Source organism: Trachinotus anak, unplaced genomic scaffold, assembly GCF_046630095.1.
Source record: "Trachinotus anak isolate AG129_WGS33_773 ecotype Australia unplaced genomic scaffold, CSIRO_AGI_Tana_v1 ptg000011l, whole genome shotgun sequence".
Taxonomy (NCBI): domain Eukaryota; kingdom Metazoa; phylum Chordata; class Actinopteri; order Carangiformes; family Carangidae; genus Trachinotus; species Trachinotus anak.
The window spans coordinates 16,096,213-16,113,008 of NW_027273862.1; the positions used below are offsets into that span (position 1 = coordinate 16,096,213).

General features: G+C 43.9%; 1 protein-coding gene across 8 annotated transcripts in view; it reads left to right on the plus strand.

Moving 5' to 3' along the window:
* Positions 1–16,796, plus strand: part of zfhx3b (zinc finger homeobox 3b) — a 139,191-nt gene that overhangs the window by 35,300 nt on the left and 87,095 nt on the right. For all 8 annotated transcript variants that reach the window (XR_011692592.1, XR_011692591.1, XM_071488440.1 and 5 more), the window contains 2 exons: positions 12,211–14,724; positions 14,913–15,492. Coding sequence is in view for 6 of the 8 variants with exons in the window: in XM_071488440.1 (XP_071344541.1) it covers positions 12,247–14,724; positions 14,913–15,492 (3,058 nt within the window). In the remaining 2 variants the exon portion in view is untranslated. The remainder of the gene's footprint in view (positions 1–12,210; positions 14,725–14,912; positions 15,493–16,796) is intronic.

Consider the following 16,796-nt stretch of genomic DNA (forward strand, 5'->3'; position numbering starts at 1 on the left):
ATTTAGTCTCACACGGATACATATGACCTTACATATGGGTGTATGTATGTTCACACACACAGTGTGGTGCAGCTTGGTGGTGTGTGTAAAATATTTCCCTCATTGTGGGGGATTTAATGGAGCTGTGATCTCCTAGCTCTCAGTTTCCTTTAGTATTCTGATAGCACTCTTCCCACAGCTAGATCTTGTTTATCTTGTTTGCTGACATGCTCTTTCAATGTCAAAACAATGACATCATTAATTAAATGTGTATTAAATGTGCAGTTCTCAAGGACCTCTAGACAGTGCTGAATCTACTGCCACTAAGTGAAGTTTATTTCTCTGTGAAAAAATAATCTAATGGATTTTAAAAAAATGAATAATAATAATAATAGTATTAAATAATATTAAACTTTATCTTGTATAGCACCTTTCATACAAGAAATCCAGCACAAAATGCTTTACAACAAAGAAATTACATGCATCACGTGCTTAACATGAACAGACATAAAATGAACATAAAAACATAAAACACATTAATTAATGTTAATGCATTAATGGTATGTGAATATTATGCAAATGTCTTTTACCATAGTTGTATGTGTAAATTTGTGTGCTTCTATATGTGTGTATGCATATGCATGTGCATATATGGGTACACAGCGTAAAGGTGAAAAATGTGGACAGTGTTATCCAATTCCAAACTAAGTATGTATCACAACCATCCATCAGGTGTAAGTTATAGGGTCTCATCTTCTCTCCCACATTTAGAATCAGGTGTTCTGTTTCTTTATTCACGTCTGCCAAAGATAACCCTAATACCATGACCTGATTTTCTTTAATTCTGTGCTGTACATATAACAGTTTCTGTGCCCTTGACACATGCTCCCTCTGACAGACTGAATCAATAAATGTTATGTGTCATAGAGGTAATGCTGAGGTCCTCTTCATATGCTTGCTTTTTCCCTGCGAGAGCGATCTGTTATTGGCCTGATCCTGAAACTAATTACCCAGCAATGTAAATTACAGTAGGGTTGAACTGAACCTGGGCTGCTTGCACTGTCCGCTCATCTCCTTTTCCGTCCTTCTCTTCTGTGCAGTTTTCTCTTTTTTCTCTTGTACTAAACTTCTGCTCTTCTTGACTACTAGCTAAGAAGATATCATACTAACCCCATCTGTGAAAGCCCACAACTAAATATCTAGCAGATGATAATTCATTATCCTCACCCTTTAGTTCCCTTTGTCCCTTTTCATTTTGTTTGTCATAGTGTTTTTTTCTGAGAGAGCTCTGTCTTCCTGTCTTTGTGTCTTATGCATGTGTCTGAAAACTCATCCGGTACATGTACAGCTCAGATATATATATATATATATATATATATATATATATAAATCAAGTATAAAGCTGTGGGATAGACTGGTGGAGTGGTGAAAAAAACTGGAGCTTTAGCTAACTCAATATGCTTACACATGCATGCATCAAAGTCAATGCAAACTTACACATGCTTATGCACTGAAGATGTGTGCCTGTCCTCTGAGGAATGTGTGGGTTCTCTGGCAGTGTTTGACCTTCAGACCCCGGGCTCACGTGACTGAAATTCCACTCACACATACACACATATATTACATACAGTATGCTCAACACAACATGCACCCAGCTACTTTTATCTCCTCGTTCAGAAATAGAACACCACTTAAAAACTGCACTAATACACACAAGCCCCAACAGCTCATGGATAAGAAAGACCAAAGATAAATGGCAGCAAGTAACACCCATTTAAATCTTAATTGTTTTGGGCTGTGGATCCCTGTAAAAGGGTGTCTTACTATGAATCCATGTTGCATGGGTGCTTCAGTGTTTCCCTACCTAGCCCCAGTTGCGCTATGCTGTGCTCAGCAGGCTATCCAGCTGGGACCCAGATGTGGCAGCCATGTCATGTGGAGCTGGGAAGCAGAAGATATGAGGTTGATGGTAGGCCTGCTCCTTGGTCTTGGGTCTGTTCCACAGCGGTTCAACTAGATGTTGCGGTCGGTGCAATCTGAACTTTGACAGCCCATGTCATTCTTAATGCCTCACTTCCCAAATACAGCTCAGTGAGGCTGATTTATATCTACCAGGTGCTACAGTGTGCAAGCAGCTCTGGGATGAGAGGAGGCATGTGGCCATTTCATTAAGGCGGATGAACAAGGGCTGCAGTGTGTGTGTGTGTGTGAAGATGAGGGGCAGGAGGCTGGTCTTTCTCAAATATAGCTCCACAGCACTGTAGCTGTCACAACACTCAGACCAGGCCAAGAGAGGAGAGGAAGAGGAGGAACTTATTAACACGCTCCACATGTCCTAAAATATCACACCAGTTTTTGCTTCTCCAAACCTCTAATTTTCCTGTTTCCTCCCCACTCCCCCTTCCTCCATTAAGACAGGATTTTTGAATGCTCCCCAGATCAACATGCCTGAACCACTGTGCTTACTGAGCTGCCAGCAGCTTTAATGGTCATATATATGTTGGTCTTCTTTCAGCTGCTGTGCAGTAAAGATACTTTGACTCTGTCCCTTGTTCTCTTTCTCTGGTGCTTCTCACAGAGGGCCATGCTGTGCCACACACACACACCTATCTATACAGCTCAGGGGTAGCCGTTATCTAATAGGAACTGCTTCATTGTTTGCAGTTGCCTATTAGGTTGGGGTTATTCTGTTTCTGTTTTGTAGTTTGATGGCAGCAGTTTTACCTCATGTTAGACAGGTCTCCCTGTGGCTCACAACAGAACTCAGATTCAGTGCCTACAAACACTTACGATTACTACTGCAGGAGGAACTGTTGTCTTTTTAGTCACAATTTGCCTCTTTATTTCCTGCCAAACTGTAGTGTTTTTCTTCACGCAAGGGTCTCTGAACACTGTGGTCGGCTCTGTCAGTGCTCAGTGTAGCTACGGAAGTGCTGTTTGATGTGCCTTGCGCACTTCAGAGTCAAGTGTTGAGGTGTCTTTCAGCATTGCCCTCCAGGCCACCTTGTTATACACTTAACAAGTTGTTTTCTTTCTGTTTTTCTTCCCTTTTCCTCTGTTGACAGTTCCTCATCACTGCTCCGCTCAGAAGGAATGCACATCACCTTCCAAGGTTTGCCTTGGAATCTGTCCTTGTAAACTGTGGGGCAAGCGCTGCTCTCCTTTTCAGATGACAGATGAATCGAGATCTGATGTTTTGTTTGTAAACTGCAAGTGTAAAGATTAGACATCCCATTGGCATGTAAACTAGTGCTTGTGGGTTTGTCTTCCTGAAGACACATTAACATTTCTTTTATTTTTGTCACAATGAAATACACTAAAATACATTTTGGGGAATGTATTCTTCCTCCATGGGAATGAAAGTAAGCTGAATGTGATAAGTGTAATTCCACATGTCAGATTTTGTCTCGCTTATTTCCGGTGAATGATGCTGGTTAACAACACAGCACATTGTAGAAGTGGCACATGCTGTGACTAAACTGGAGATGTACGCTACTGTGGCGCAAGAATAGCCCATATATAAGAAGTCAGTGATGTTCATTAAGTTTAGGGTCCTTTTAATATTCATAGCAGAGTTGTCACACCCCTTTGTCGTTCTGAAATATAAAACAGTCTTTGTTATTAGAGTTTGAAACTATTCTCTCTCTCTTTGTTTACCCTGTGTTTTTTGACATCCAGTGTCCTACCATTTCTTGCTCACTTCCTCTTTTAAAACACAGGGCACATTATTCTTTTAACTTTATTAACTCTCATAATTCAGCAGGGGAAGGGGGCAATAGAAAACACTTTTCCCCTGAGGTTTATTGTTTAAAACGGGTGCAGTTCTTTCCCAGGATAAGGGCTTCAGCTAAGCAGAGAGGAATTTGGGCCAGGCCTCATAAAAAAAGTATTTGTGTACCAGAAAGATTTTTGCTTTTCCTTTCTAAATCTTTGTCATTAATGATTTTAGCAAATGTGAAGTGGGGAGTGAATGGTTCGGCTGTGCAAGGTCTTCAAAGGAACCCTCTAATTATTTATCCAGGATATCCTACTCTAGAATTAGAGGCCAGGTCACCATTGGCTTTCATGCCTTTTTTCTGCGAAGAAATAATTTCCACAGAATGGTTTCACTGGGACACCCTCTAATCCCTGATGTGTGTGCTTGTGTGTGTGTGCATGTCTGGATATGTGCTCCCACACATGGTAGGGTACACGCAACTGGATGTGTATGGGACTGCACCATTCTTCAGTACGAGGTGTGTAAAAAGAGATAGTAAGTTTCCATTTTCCACACATAACACTGCATGACTTTCCACATCTCTGCTCTCACCCCAGACAGCTTTCACCCACATTAGTCAGGTTTCCTGGTCATTTGGCCTTCACATGCCTTCTAAAAAGGATCTTATCACCCTACTCAGGTTTAGCCACTCAACTGACACTGGGCCCAACCCGCCAGGCTTGTGGCACTGCCTCACAGCGGAGCGTCTGTGTGACTTAAGTCGTCCCCTCATACCACTGCGTGCATGTTAACCTGTTTCCCAGCTTAGCCACTCAATTACGGATATTTTCTTATAGATTTGCTATTTTCTCTGTGCTTTATCGTTCAGTTCAGTAGACATTTTTTCTCAGAAAATGCATCATTACTCCATATGTTGGTGTCTTCTAAAAAATACTGTGTCCCTTTAAGACAGCTCTGCAGTGGATATTTGTCTAATTCCAGGTGCCAGTGAACCCTGTGTTTCACCAGGTGCAGGACTGGGTCATTATTATTAGTTTTCCAGATTACACAGAAAAGCCTAGGATTATAGACATGTTATCCATGTCCCATATCTGTCTGTCAAGGCATGAGCTCTGCATGGAGCTTGGTACCACTGCTCCACTGTATGCCCCTGTTTGCTGTCATGTCTGCTTGAGATCTCTTACACCTCATCCCAGGGCTACCAGGCTGTTCCAGGGGCCTGGATCCCCATACTCCTGTCTCTCTGTCAACAGTGGCTTGGTATGCTGATCAGTGTCAGCTAGCCTTAATGGAAGTAGAAGTAGTGGTAATGACACCCCCCTGTACGCCCCAGTCCCTCCAGTCCCTCGGGTTTTGGATAGCAGGGTAAGGGAGCAGAACTCACTGACGAGTGGGTTGTTGTGGGGTGGGGGGGTCAAATTTAGCCAGAGCCCATATTGGATGGACAGCTGAGGGCCTCTCCAAAACATTTACATAAAGCCCACAATTGTGATAATAAACCATTTTATCATTGGGCTCTAAATCAATAATGTGGCTTCTTAAGGTTTAATATTTCAATGGTATTGATCATTTTAACAACTGTGTTTGTGGTTGGCTTGCCTTAACTGCAGTGCTGTGGGAAGGTGTGTATGCGTTTGTGTGTGTGTGTGGTACCATGAGATCTGGCCGTTTAGACAATAGTTTTCTAGATTGACACAAATGAGTGTCCCACCATCAAAAAGTAGAGTGATTCTATATTTTACATTTTGCTCAGCCTTGCATTCTTCTGTACACAGTGCTTTGTCCTTTACTTTCAAAGCAGTAACATAACTTGTAGTCATCGGTTCTCTCAACCCTCATCTACCACCCTTATCCTGTTACTCTAGAACAAATGAAATGGAGTGAATGCAAACAGAAGCTCTGAAAGCACTGTAGTTAGCAGATTTCACTTCCATCCTCTCTTGAGAGAGTGTCTGCTTCCCGCAGATATAAATAGGGGCAGATTTGATAATTAGTAGAAATGAAGGTCCTGGGGCTCAAAGACTTTGATCAGCACATTTCCCCCTTGTCAATGACCTTTTATTGGACACGTGTCTTTAGCTCTCTCACTTTCTCTCCAGCTCCATATCTCAATCTGACTTTCTCTATCTCTCTGTCTTCCCCTTCTCTTTCCTGCTAATCTGCAGACACAACAGAAATGCAGTTATACATACCGCATATCTACAAAAATCTTTCTGGGATTTCTAAATGTTTTTCATTTAGAAATCTTCCCAAGGATTAAGATCAATGTGTTGTTTTCTGATTGATTAGTGCCAGACAGAACGGTGCACAAAGTATCAAGTGTCCTCTCAGCCTTTCTGCATTCCACACTATGGGAAAGTCAGTACTGCATGCTAAAGGATTTGAAGTTCCATGTCAGACTGTTGCAAATCATTCAGTATCCATGTCTGTTCATCAGAAAATGAGCAGAAATGGGGGATGTGTATCTAACTAATCTAAGTATTTGAAAGACACAGCTCTCTCTCTCTCTCTCTCTCTCTCTCTCTCTCTCTCTCTCTCTCTCTCTCTCTCTCTCTCTCTCTAAGTCTGTCTAGCAATTTTACTGACACCCTGCTGAGTGTACACTGAGTGTGTGAGTGCGCTCTGTGCACTGGGTTGCCTGGGGGCGAACGTTAGTTTGTGCCCGATAGCCCTGCTCTGATTATACATCAATACCTTAATTCCAAGGATAATTTATGCTCTTATAAATTACAAAGCTTTCTAAACAAACCACACGAGACATAACAGGAAAATAATACAGTGCAGTCTTTTAGTATGGTTGGTAAATAAAGAAAGACAGCTTGTGACTGCTGTAATAACAAATTGCTTTTGTAGTTAAATTTTGTTATTAAAATAGTATCACTTTTTAAAATTTCACTGCGACTTTTTGGCAAATGTTTTTTTTTCTTTACAAAAACTGTAGTAAAACAGTCTAACACTATGCATATTTAAATAGAATATATTTTGTCTTCTCTCATTTTATCACTTCCCCTGTACTGAGCTTTAAATCCAATGATATGAGCCTTCTTACATTTGTACTCCTACTGTACCCCCCCCCCCCCCCCCCCCCCCCCCCCCCCCCAACCCCCAACCCCATGCTGTTTGCTAATTGGCGGGAGACTGGGAGCTTCCTGCTGTGTGTTCGCTGCTTCCCTTTGCTTTGCCACCCCACCAGGTCTTTCACCAACACTCTGCAGAACCCAGTAATTAACCCACAGCTAATTAACTACTTCTAATTACACCAGCATGCTGTTTCTATCGCACCCTCCAAAACTGAGGAAACACTCCAGTGCCATGTGTAAATCCCTTCTGGATGGTTTTGGAGGTTAGCTGAGCGACAGTCAGATCATTTAATCAGACTGCCCTGTGTCTGAGTAACATACATTTCTGCACTGTGATTTCACTTGTCTGAAATCACTTTTCTTCCGTTCTGCAACATGGAATGGATTAGCAGAATTTGATGGTGTTGCGTAAAGGGTAAAATCATTTTCAAGGTTCTATTTCAAGTCTATTAACAAAGGAGGCAATTGATACTACAAACAAATCAATTTTGCCTTTTCTGGCCAGTTTGCTAGTGCAAAATGGTTACTAAAATTGGGTGCTGTGAAACTAAAACAATCAGCACATTGCCTCACGGGTATTTGAGTTTGCTCAAATTGTAATCAGAAAGGATTATTTTAGCTCTAAGTTATATATTTGTTCCAACTCTAGTTTGATGCATACCATAAACATAGAAAACAACATTAAAAAATCTTTACACTGTAGTCTTGTCTGTCCAGCAGCCTAGGTTTTCAGTGGCTGTAACATGACAAAAGCTGCATGCCTCAGTTTTGCTATCTCTGAGAAATACACCCAGACATGCCAGTGACTGGCCCCCTCTACTCACACACACTCATGTAAACACACAGCACTGTTCCTCCCCGCCTCAGACTCAACACAGCCATGGCTATTTCTGTTCCACAGACTGATAGCTCCTACTGAAGATCATTGATTTTACGGGAAGCCCTGTTTACAGGCTGAGTGCCATCGACCTGAGGTGACTTTTTGCCTCCTGCATTTGGAGCAATACTGGAGCACCCTTATGTCTGCATTAGCAGAATAGTGGACAGAATATTTACAGCACACAATAAACAACAGTTCTCTACATGGTTAAGTATCTGATTTACAGTGTTAGGGATCAAAGAGAACAAGAACTCCATGTACCTAATACAATTATACTGGTGTATCGTCTACAGCAGTGGTAGCACTTTTTTGCCACACAACTCTGAGACAAAGTGACCTGTGATAGTCTTGGAAAGTGAAAGTTGATTTGCATTTTGTCCTCTCAGACCCTGGCATAAAGCCCCCTAAAAGTATTAGCGAAGTAAAATAGTTTTGTCAGTAAGAGGACATTATTTATAATTGCACACATTTATTTATTTTTAATTCTGTACAGTAAAACCATCATGTGACACCAGTCTGCTAATTTAGGACCACACTTGCACTCTCACATGTAGCATAGTTATACCTTAGTTGATTATCAGATCTTTGTATTAGATATAGGTTACAGTACAGTTTGGCAGAGAAGTAGACAAAGGCAGAAAGAGACACATGTACTGCAGTTTAAGAAATATAAAGTCCCTCACTGTATGAGCTTGGTGTTAAAACCAGAATTTACTTAGTCATGTCAGGCATTAAAGTGGACTTATGCTACAGAATGCAAAGCGGTCATGCCTTTTATTGGTGATTAATTGGAGCAAACCTATGAGATAAACCTAGGCCTCACTCTGCCTGAGGACTACAATGGTTCCCCCGTCAATGAGCATGTCCCTAGTGCAACATCAAAGGCCTTCCCCTGCTTTATCAATAAGAACCCTTCCTTCCCACATCTTCCTGTAACTTGCTTAGCGTTCACGCCATTGATTTTCCAATAAGCGCCCCTTACCCTGCGGTGGCTGGCCAGGCTCAGCAATGGCTCAGAGACCTGACACAGACAGGCAACATCACAGAGGAACAATTGAAAACCTGATCTGGTATATTGTTAGGCGTCCTCTAGGTGTATTAAGAGACAGTGTCTTTACAATTTAAAAAGGTGTTCTCTCACTGCTGACGTGCACGTTGATAGGAGTAAGGGTCAGGGCTGCATCACGCCTGTAGCCCAGCAGTATTCAGAGTTAGGGCTGAGTCAGAGCTAATTCCCTCAGGAAACCCTGGAGAGCAGGGTCTTCTAGAGACAAGGACAGGCCTTCAGGCAGGTGATCAGGCATGCTTATAATCAGATGGTTCCTTAGCCTTTAATTCCTCCCTCAGTTGGTCGGTAAATCCCACCTAATGAAAGGACCCATAACTTAAAACTTATCTCATTTTCCATCCCAACCAAATGACATCCAGACTCGCTCTCTGACAGTGTTCATTAGAACTGAGGCCTTTTCTCAAGGTTCAACCTTATCTGTGTTGTTATGGTGGTGGGAGGGGGTGGAGTGCGAGTGGAGTTTTTTTGTGAGTGTAGAGAGAAAGAGAGAACAGGGAGACCCTGCCATGAAGCCTTTGAAGGCAGGTGGCAGCAGGAGTGTGAGTTCTACAGTCAGGATCTGTGCGTCGGCATGCTCTCCCTCAGATCAGCTCAGGAATCCAGCCTTTTCTTCTCTCTCATTATCTCTTATTGTCAACTAAGGCTTGTTTTGGCTGCATACAGCCTGCTTATTGTCAACTCAGTGGGCCCACATTTAGAATTGTGATATAGCACAAGGGCAGAGGCCATGGTGGGATCGTTTGTTTTGTGCAATCAGCATTAGTGCCAGTATGCAAAAGAAAATGAACTTTTTTACATATTACAGTATATAACCTTGCACAATACCACTCAGCAGTAGTTACTTTTAGCGGGCTGCTCCATCATTTTGATTTGTGGTTATTAACACAGTCAGCACACTGAGACACCAGCCTCCTCCACTTCCCCTCTCCTTCGACCGCGTCTCTTTGTCTGTCTCCCAGACTTGTTTAGTGCCTCCCAGAGATTAAAGCTTTTCCTGCTTTAAACAGGTGTCACTGAGCCAGGCAGACCTCAGAGAGACAAACAGCGTTATATCAGTTGGCCCATCTGCGACTTGCCGACTCCAGACAATCCCATTGCTCATCAGTAACCACTGCAGGTTATTGAATTACACCATCTTGATTTTAAAGGGCAATCCTGTTTTCTGTAAGCAGTGAACACACCAAGCTGGCTCAGAGCTCCAGCACTGATCAAGAGTCATCGTGTTATCCTGTCTACTGCTAATTGCTTCAGGTATCTTACAGCAGTAATGGGAATGGATGGGTACATACCCTTGGTACAGTACACCGTAGTCACTCTGTTCAGGCTCATCAAGGCAAAGATGAGAGTAGAGAACTTTAGAGGTCATTGTTAACTAGCAATCTTAACTGCTAGTTGTGTGCATGTGGGCCCAGTGTTCCCAGGCCTGGTCAGGACAGGCAGTGGAATCTGGAGGAGAGACTGATAGGATAGATTACAGGAGTAAGGTGAGAGACACTCCATGTTGAGACAGGATACATGGAGACTTTTTCCTAAGAAGCAGTCGTTTTAGACAATTCACATTTTCAGCTCTTTTTCCATTTCATTTCATCCAGTTTATTCATGTGCTTTTAGTTTGAAGAATCACTGTCTGTTTGACATGTGGCATAATTTTTTTTTCTTGCATTACTCTTGCTGCCCTCAGTCCATTTGTGTGAAATGGCTGTTGAGCTCATAGCCTCTTATTAATGGAGCAGATAATAAATACAGACCAGTAGGGCTAGTATCCCCTCACTCAATATGGCAGCCATCTCTAAATCATGTCTGGCTGTATAAAGCAATCTTGTTAATAAGCCAGCCGGTCTAATGTCTTTAATTTTGTATGCAAAGCAAGACAAGGGTCACTGGGGTTAGCTTCTGTAGTGTGTAAACAAAACAATCAGATAGACCATACTAACAGAAAATGTATGTCCCCAGGTATTTTCAACAGTAACATCTACAACATCTTTGCAGTGATATTTTAAAGTCCTTTAATTTAACTCGTGGTTTTATCAGTATGGTGCTTATTTCTGTTTTGTTCCTATTTCCACAATCTTTTCTGTTTTTGTTTATTCTGAAGTCCAAATACAAAAGCACATCATTAAAATGGGAGTCCATTATTTTTGTAGTTTTAGTGCATATAGGCTGGAGAGGTCTCAGGTATGTTGTGTGGGAGGTGAGCTTCATCAGACATTCATGAAGAGGCAGACAGACATTATCAATCTCTCCTCTCCCTCAGTGGTTAATATGTTAGGGTGTGGGGGTAGACTCCATCCTGATCACAGCTGAAATTTGCATCCCTAAGTAAATAAGTAAATAAATCAAGTGCAAGCAGTGAATGTGCTAATCAACCGGGACATGGCAGTGAGCTTGGTGCCTGGAAACTTTGCTCATGTAATATTCAGTGCTGGTGGGTTAAAGGGCAGCCCAGAGTTATTGGTTTCAGCCCGATTGCCCCCTTTAATCAATGTTGGCTGCATCCCTTTAATAAAATTATTAGCTCAGCAGTATCTTGCGCTATCATTTAATCTCTTCTGCGCTCTAAATTGCAGCCTGTGTTGGGCCTCTCAGATGCTCGGGGCATGGCCAGCTCCCGAAAGCTCAGCTCCCATTTATTATTTCAGAGGCGGAGGATGGCTGGAGTGTTTGAAACCAGGCTGAGCATAGAGGTTATTGGATGCAAGATCTAAACACAGCTGCACTGAAGTCCCTACCCAGCTTATGTATTTTGGGCTCATAGAAAATACTGCCTTTTATTGCTCTTGTTAGAGTCCATACAAATCTATTTCAATAATGCCCATGAATTATATTCTTCTTATATGTACACAACTTGAAGATGGTAATGATACTGTTACGAATTGCTTTTTTTAGATGCAGTTTTCCCTTTTTCTTCCAGTTATGTAAATGTGCAATGTGCTGATGGGTGGCTTCTCAGTGTCTAATTATCTCACAAGGAATCTATTTGATCCATTAAGTTAGCCTGTTTCTCCTTTTTTCTGACTGCAAGTTAATTAAAAACGGATGTAGGATTTGCAGAATATAAGATTAGGGGTGTTGTTTGGAAGGTGAAGATAAAAGATGGTACCTTCCTGATATGGCAGGAAGATGAATCATAGACGGCTTATTAGTGCTTGTCTCAGGTATTGTGTTTAAGTACCTAATCTAGTGTAATGAGCACAGTGTCATTTTTCCAATTATATCTCAGACTTTTGTCTCTCACCCAATGTACCGTACATTTTATTTTCTTCCTTTAAGGTTCCTATACATATTGTCCCTTTCATATTTTCTGTATCTAATCTTTTCATAACAGCCATAGTAATACTTTGGAAAATCTAGAAATATATGTTTCCAACACTGGCATGGTAAATGATGAGTTGTGTGGGTTTATGTACAGTATATGCATGTATATACATTAAACATCCCAAATATAACAATAACCTCTTACCTCACCCAATTTGTGTCTCTGCAGGCCTGGATGCGATGAACGCCTCATGTAGGCATCAGCATGGACAGCTGTGAGTCTCCCGTGGTTTCTGGGACAGACGATGGGCTCGGCTCCTCCCAGCAGCAGCAACCACCACAGCCCTGGAACGATCACTCTAGCTCACAGGTCCCTTGCACCAACCAGGCTCCTTCCCTGGACCCTCTGTCTCTCTCTGCTCCCTACCCTTCTCAACCCCAAATCCCCAGAGCACCTCATGACACGGTGAGAGAACTACAGTCCCAGCAGCAGCAGCCAAAACAAATATCACCCAAGGCCCGCACTGATAGCTCTGCCACAGGCCAGCTGCACCCCAGAGGAGAGGGTCTTGAGGAAGAAGAGCAAGAGGGAGTGAGCTGTGGAGAAGAGGAAGAATCTGAGGACTTAGATGAAATGGAGATTGACAGCTGTTTCCCAAGTCTTCAACCCTTTCCTGGGGTGCCAATGGCTTCAGGGGGAGGGGGCATGCCCACTCTTTTGCGACACCAGCCCACACGACAGCAGGGAGCACATGAGAGTGGGAGTGAGGAAGGAGAGGAGGAAGAGGAAGAGGAGAGCAGTGATGTGGAGAACCTGGCTGGAGAGATAGTTTACCAGCCAGATGGCTCAGCCTACATCGTAGAGAGCCTCAGTCAGTTGATCCAAAGTGGTGGGGGCATGGTACCCGGCCTGCTTCCCACAAACTCTATTACCAGTGGGGGAAAACCGGGGGAACCTGCTGGGACTTCATCCTCGGTCTACCCTCAGATCATCAACACGTTCCACATAGCCTCGTCCTTCGGGAAGTGGTTTGGCAATTCAGACCAAGGTTTCCCCAATACCTCAACTTTGGCAGGCCTCAGTCCTGTCCTGCACAGTTTCCGTGTCTTCGATGTGCGGCACAAAAGCAACAAGGATTACCTGAACAGCGATGGGTCTGCCAAGAAGTCCTGTGTATCCAAAGATGTTCCCAACAACGTGGATTTCTCCAAATTTGATGGGCTAGCCTTATATGGCAAGGGTAAGCCCATTCTCATGTGTTTTCTCTGCAAGCTGTCCTTTGGCTATGCGCGTTCCTTTGCCACCCACGCCGTCCATGATCACCGCATGACACTGTGTGAGGACGAGCGGCGGCTGCTAGGGGACAAGCATGCATCTGCCATCATCCAGGGCATTGGGAAGGACAAAGAGCCCCTCATCAGTTTCCTGGAACCAAAAAATAAGAGCACTCCTCTGCCACCTACCCTGCTCCCCATTAACTCTGGCCAGAGCTTCTATGGTACATTTAGTGGTGTACATCTAGAGCCTGGAAGCAGCAGCGGGGGCAGCGAGACCCTCGTGAACAAAGACTCTGACTCTTGCCTCCAGCAACAGCAGCAACAACAAACCCCGCTAAGCTCAGTCCTCTCTCTTGGAGGGCTAGGCATTTCCAAAGCATCCACTCTTACCTCATCCCCAGGCTCTGCCAAAGACTCCAGTGCCCTGCCCAAACAGGGAGGGAGAACAGAGGAGCCTGCTGGGAAAGAGTTGGCATGCAAGGGAGAGGATGGGGACACTGAGGGACATGAAAGTAAGGCGCACCTATCCAGCCAGATGGGGGGCTTTGAAGAAGAGGAACTGTTGTTAGGGGAAGAGGAAGATGAGGTGGAGGCAGAAAGCACTGCAGTGGCCTGTGGTGGTAACAGTAGCAGCGGCGGGGGTGAAGCAGGGGAACCAGCTGTCTCAAACCAAAGCATTTCCAAATCTCCTTTATTAATGCCTAGTAGCGCTCTCCAGCCTTCTGCCTGCACCTCTGCGGTCAGTTCCACATTCAACAGCAAAGCCCCTGCTTCCACATCCTCCTCTGTCAAGGAAGAGGGTTCAGCTGCAGATGGTGGGGGGAGGACCTCAGAGCTCCCTCTGAGCTTTAACTGCCAAGGGCTCACTGTTCCCATGGCAATGGCGGCAGCTGCCGTCAGAAGGAGCGAGGATGACACTGCTGGCACTTCCTCCTCACCTCTGTCCTCCAATGCTGCTGCTGATGAAAGTGCCAATCGAGATAGTGCCACAGCTCCAGAACCAAATGATTGCCCAGCAGAGGGAGAGGAGGAAAATGGAGCCCTTCTGCACCATCACCACATGCACCACCATCATCATCACCTCCACCCTTCATCTCATGGCCACTCGCACCCCCTCCCAGGGAGCTCCTGTGACATGACAGGGATGGGCGAGTGTTCACAGAACCATGGGCCTGGTGGCAACGGAGGAAGTGGGGTAGAATGCCCTAAATGTGACACTGTTCTGGGTTCCTCACGTTCCTTGGGTGGTCACATGACCATGATGCATTCACGAAACTCGTGCAAGACACTGAAGTGTCCTAAATGCAACTGGCATTACAAGTACCAGCAGACGCTGGAAGCCCATATGAAAGAGAAGCACCCAGACTCTGGAGGCTCCTGTGTCTACTGCAGCAGTGGTCAGAGCCATCCTCGTCTGGCTCGTGGAGAAAGCTATACCTGTGGATACAAGCCCTTCCGGTGTGAGGTGTGTAGCAAAGAAATGCACCAATGCTTGATATGTATGTTTTTGGGGGTTTTTTTTATGGTCACAATTAAAGTTGTTTTTGTGGTCTTGATTTGTTGACCCATTTAGGGTAGATATAAACTGATATTTAAAAGTAATGTCTGCATCACTTAATTGCAGTTCAAGAGAAAATGTTCTATATTTTCTAGGTGTGTAACTACTCGACCACCACAAAGGGCAACCTCAGCATCCACATGCAGTCGGACAAGCACCTGAACAACATGCAGACACTGCAGAACGGAGGCTCCATTGGCTCTGCGCAGGAGCAGGTGTTTGGACATAACCCAGGAGGAGTGGTGGGTGTCCCCTCAGTGACCCAGGCCAGTAGCCATCACCCGCCCCACCACCATCCCACACAGTCCTCTAGCCATATGGCAGGACCGTGTGGCACCCCCTCTCCAACCAAGCCGAAGAGCAAACCTACTTGGCGGTGTGAGGTATGTGACTACGAGACCAATGTGGCACGGAACCTGCGTATCCACATGACCAGTGAGAAGCACATGCACAACATGATGCTACTCCAGCAGAATGTGACTCAGATGCAGCACGGCCGACTTGGCTTGGGAGCCATGCCTTCACCCTCTGAGGCTGAGCTCTACCAATATTACCTGACCCAGAACATGAGCCTTCCACCAGGCCTCAAGATAGACCCAGCTGGAGCAGAGGCCCAGTTCCTGATGGGGAGCTTTCACCTGGATCCCAACATGGCCGCCCTGGCCCCTGCACTTGGTGAGCCTTACTCACAAATGCCCCTAGTTGCCTATAAAATCACCAAGTAACAGTTAAGAGCAATTTTTTGATGTAAGATGATTTCCAGTTTGACTTGATGTTGAATCCTGATTTATCAAAATTCACACAAATCATCCATTATAAACAGTTTACAAGAGGGGCTTACTATACACCCTCTCCATATTTTCCCACTGATAATGTACATGATAGTAGTCGTCATGAAAATAGACCTATACTCAGTGCCTTAATCAGATGTCCATAGCAAAACCTGTAAGTGCACATAACCAGTCAACCGATCAGTTTCATCTCCAAATGTATAGCCATAAATGTGTCTAGCAGCATGCAGAAGCCCAAAGGTAATTTTTATTTCCTCTCACTGAATTTTGAAGTTCACTTTGCGATACCCACTTTTGCTCCCAAAAGGTGAATTAGAGGCCCAAACCTCCCTACTTCTCTAATCTCTGTCCTTCCCCTCAGGCAGCCAGCCTCAGCCTTTTTTATGTCATTATTCCCAAACTGCTTCTGAACTTCCCCACTGGAGTTCTCCATTTTTTCCAACTTCGTAATGGCAGCTATAAATTTTATCTCGGTTAAAGAAGGGAGGTTAGAGGGCTCAGCATGGGTAATTCAGCAGCATAACAGAGTGTTTGGCGTGGCAGTTACAACCCCATAGTTTGTACATACTTGTCTGAAACTGTCACCAGTTCAGAGACACAAACAAGAATTGATTGCTGTGACTAATTCTTTTTCCTCTCTTCTGCCATCTGGTTCATTTTCGTGTGAGGTGAGTTGTAATAAGCATGTTACAAGGGAGGCAATGATTACACAGTCTGAACCCATAAACTACAGTGGTGTCATCCTCTGTCACACTTAAAGGAACTCTTAAAGTCATCATCAACACAAACACTCTGATATTACATAAGGCTTGGTAAATCTCTTGAGAGAATCTGCCATCACAAGGAGGCCAAAGAGCTAAAGTGAGAGGTGGTCTTTCATGCTTTCAGTGGATTTTTGACTTTTGAGTGTATTGCCAAAGAGAGAGATAACAAATGTTGACCTCACATGATCCCAGCCTCCTGGTAATCCTCATTCCCAAGACTCAGCTACTGTAGTGAAAGACAGATATGAGATGGAGTGCAAGAAATGAGGGGGATGTGATTTTTAGCTATTTTGGCTCGAATTCGATGTCTGACATACACAGTGAAACTTTACAAAAGACAAGTCAGATAGCTATTCACAAGTAAAAAAAAATTGTAATGTGTAAAGATTTAGATTTTTGTGTCAGAACTTTTTAAGATTTAACC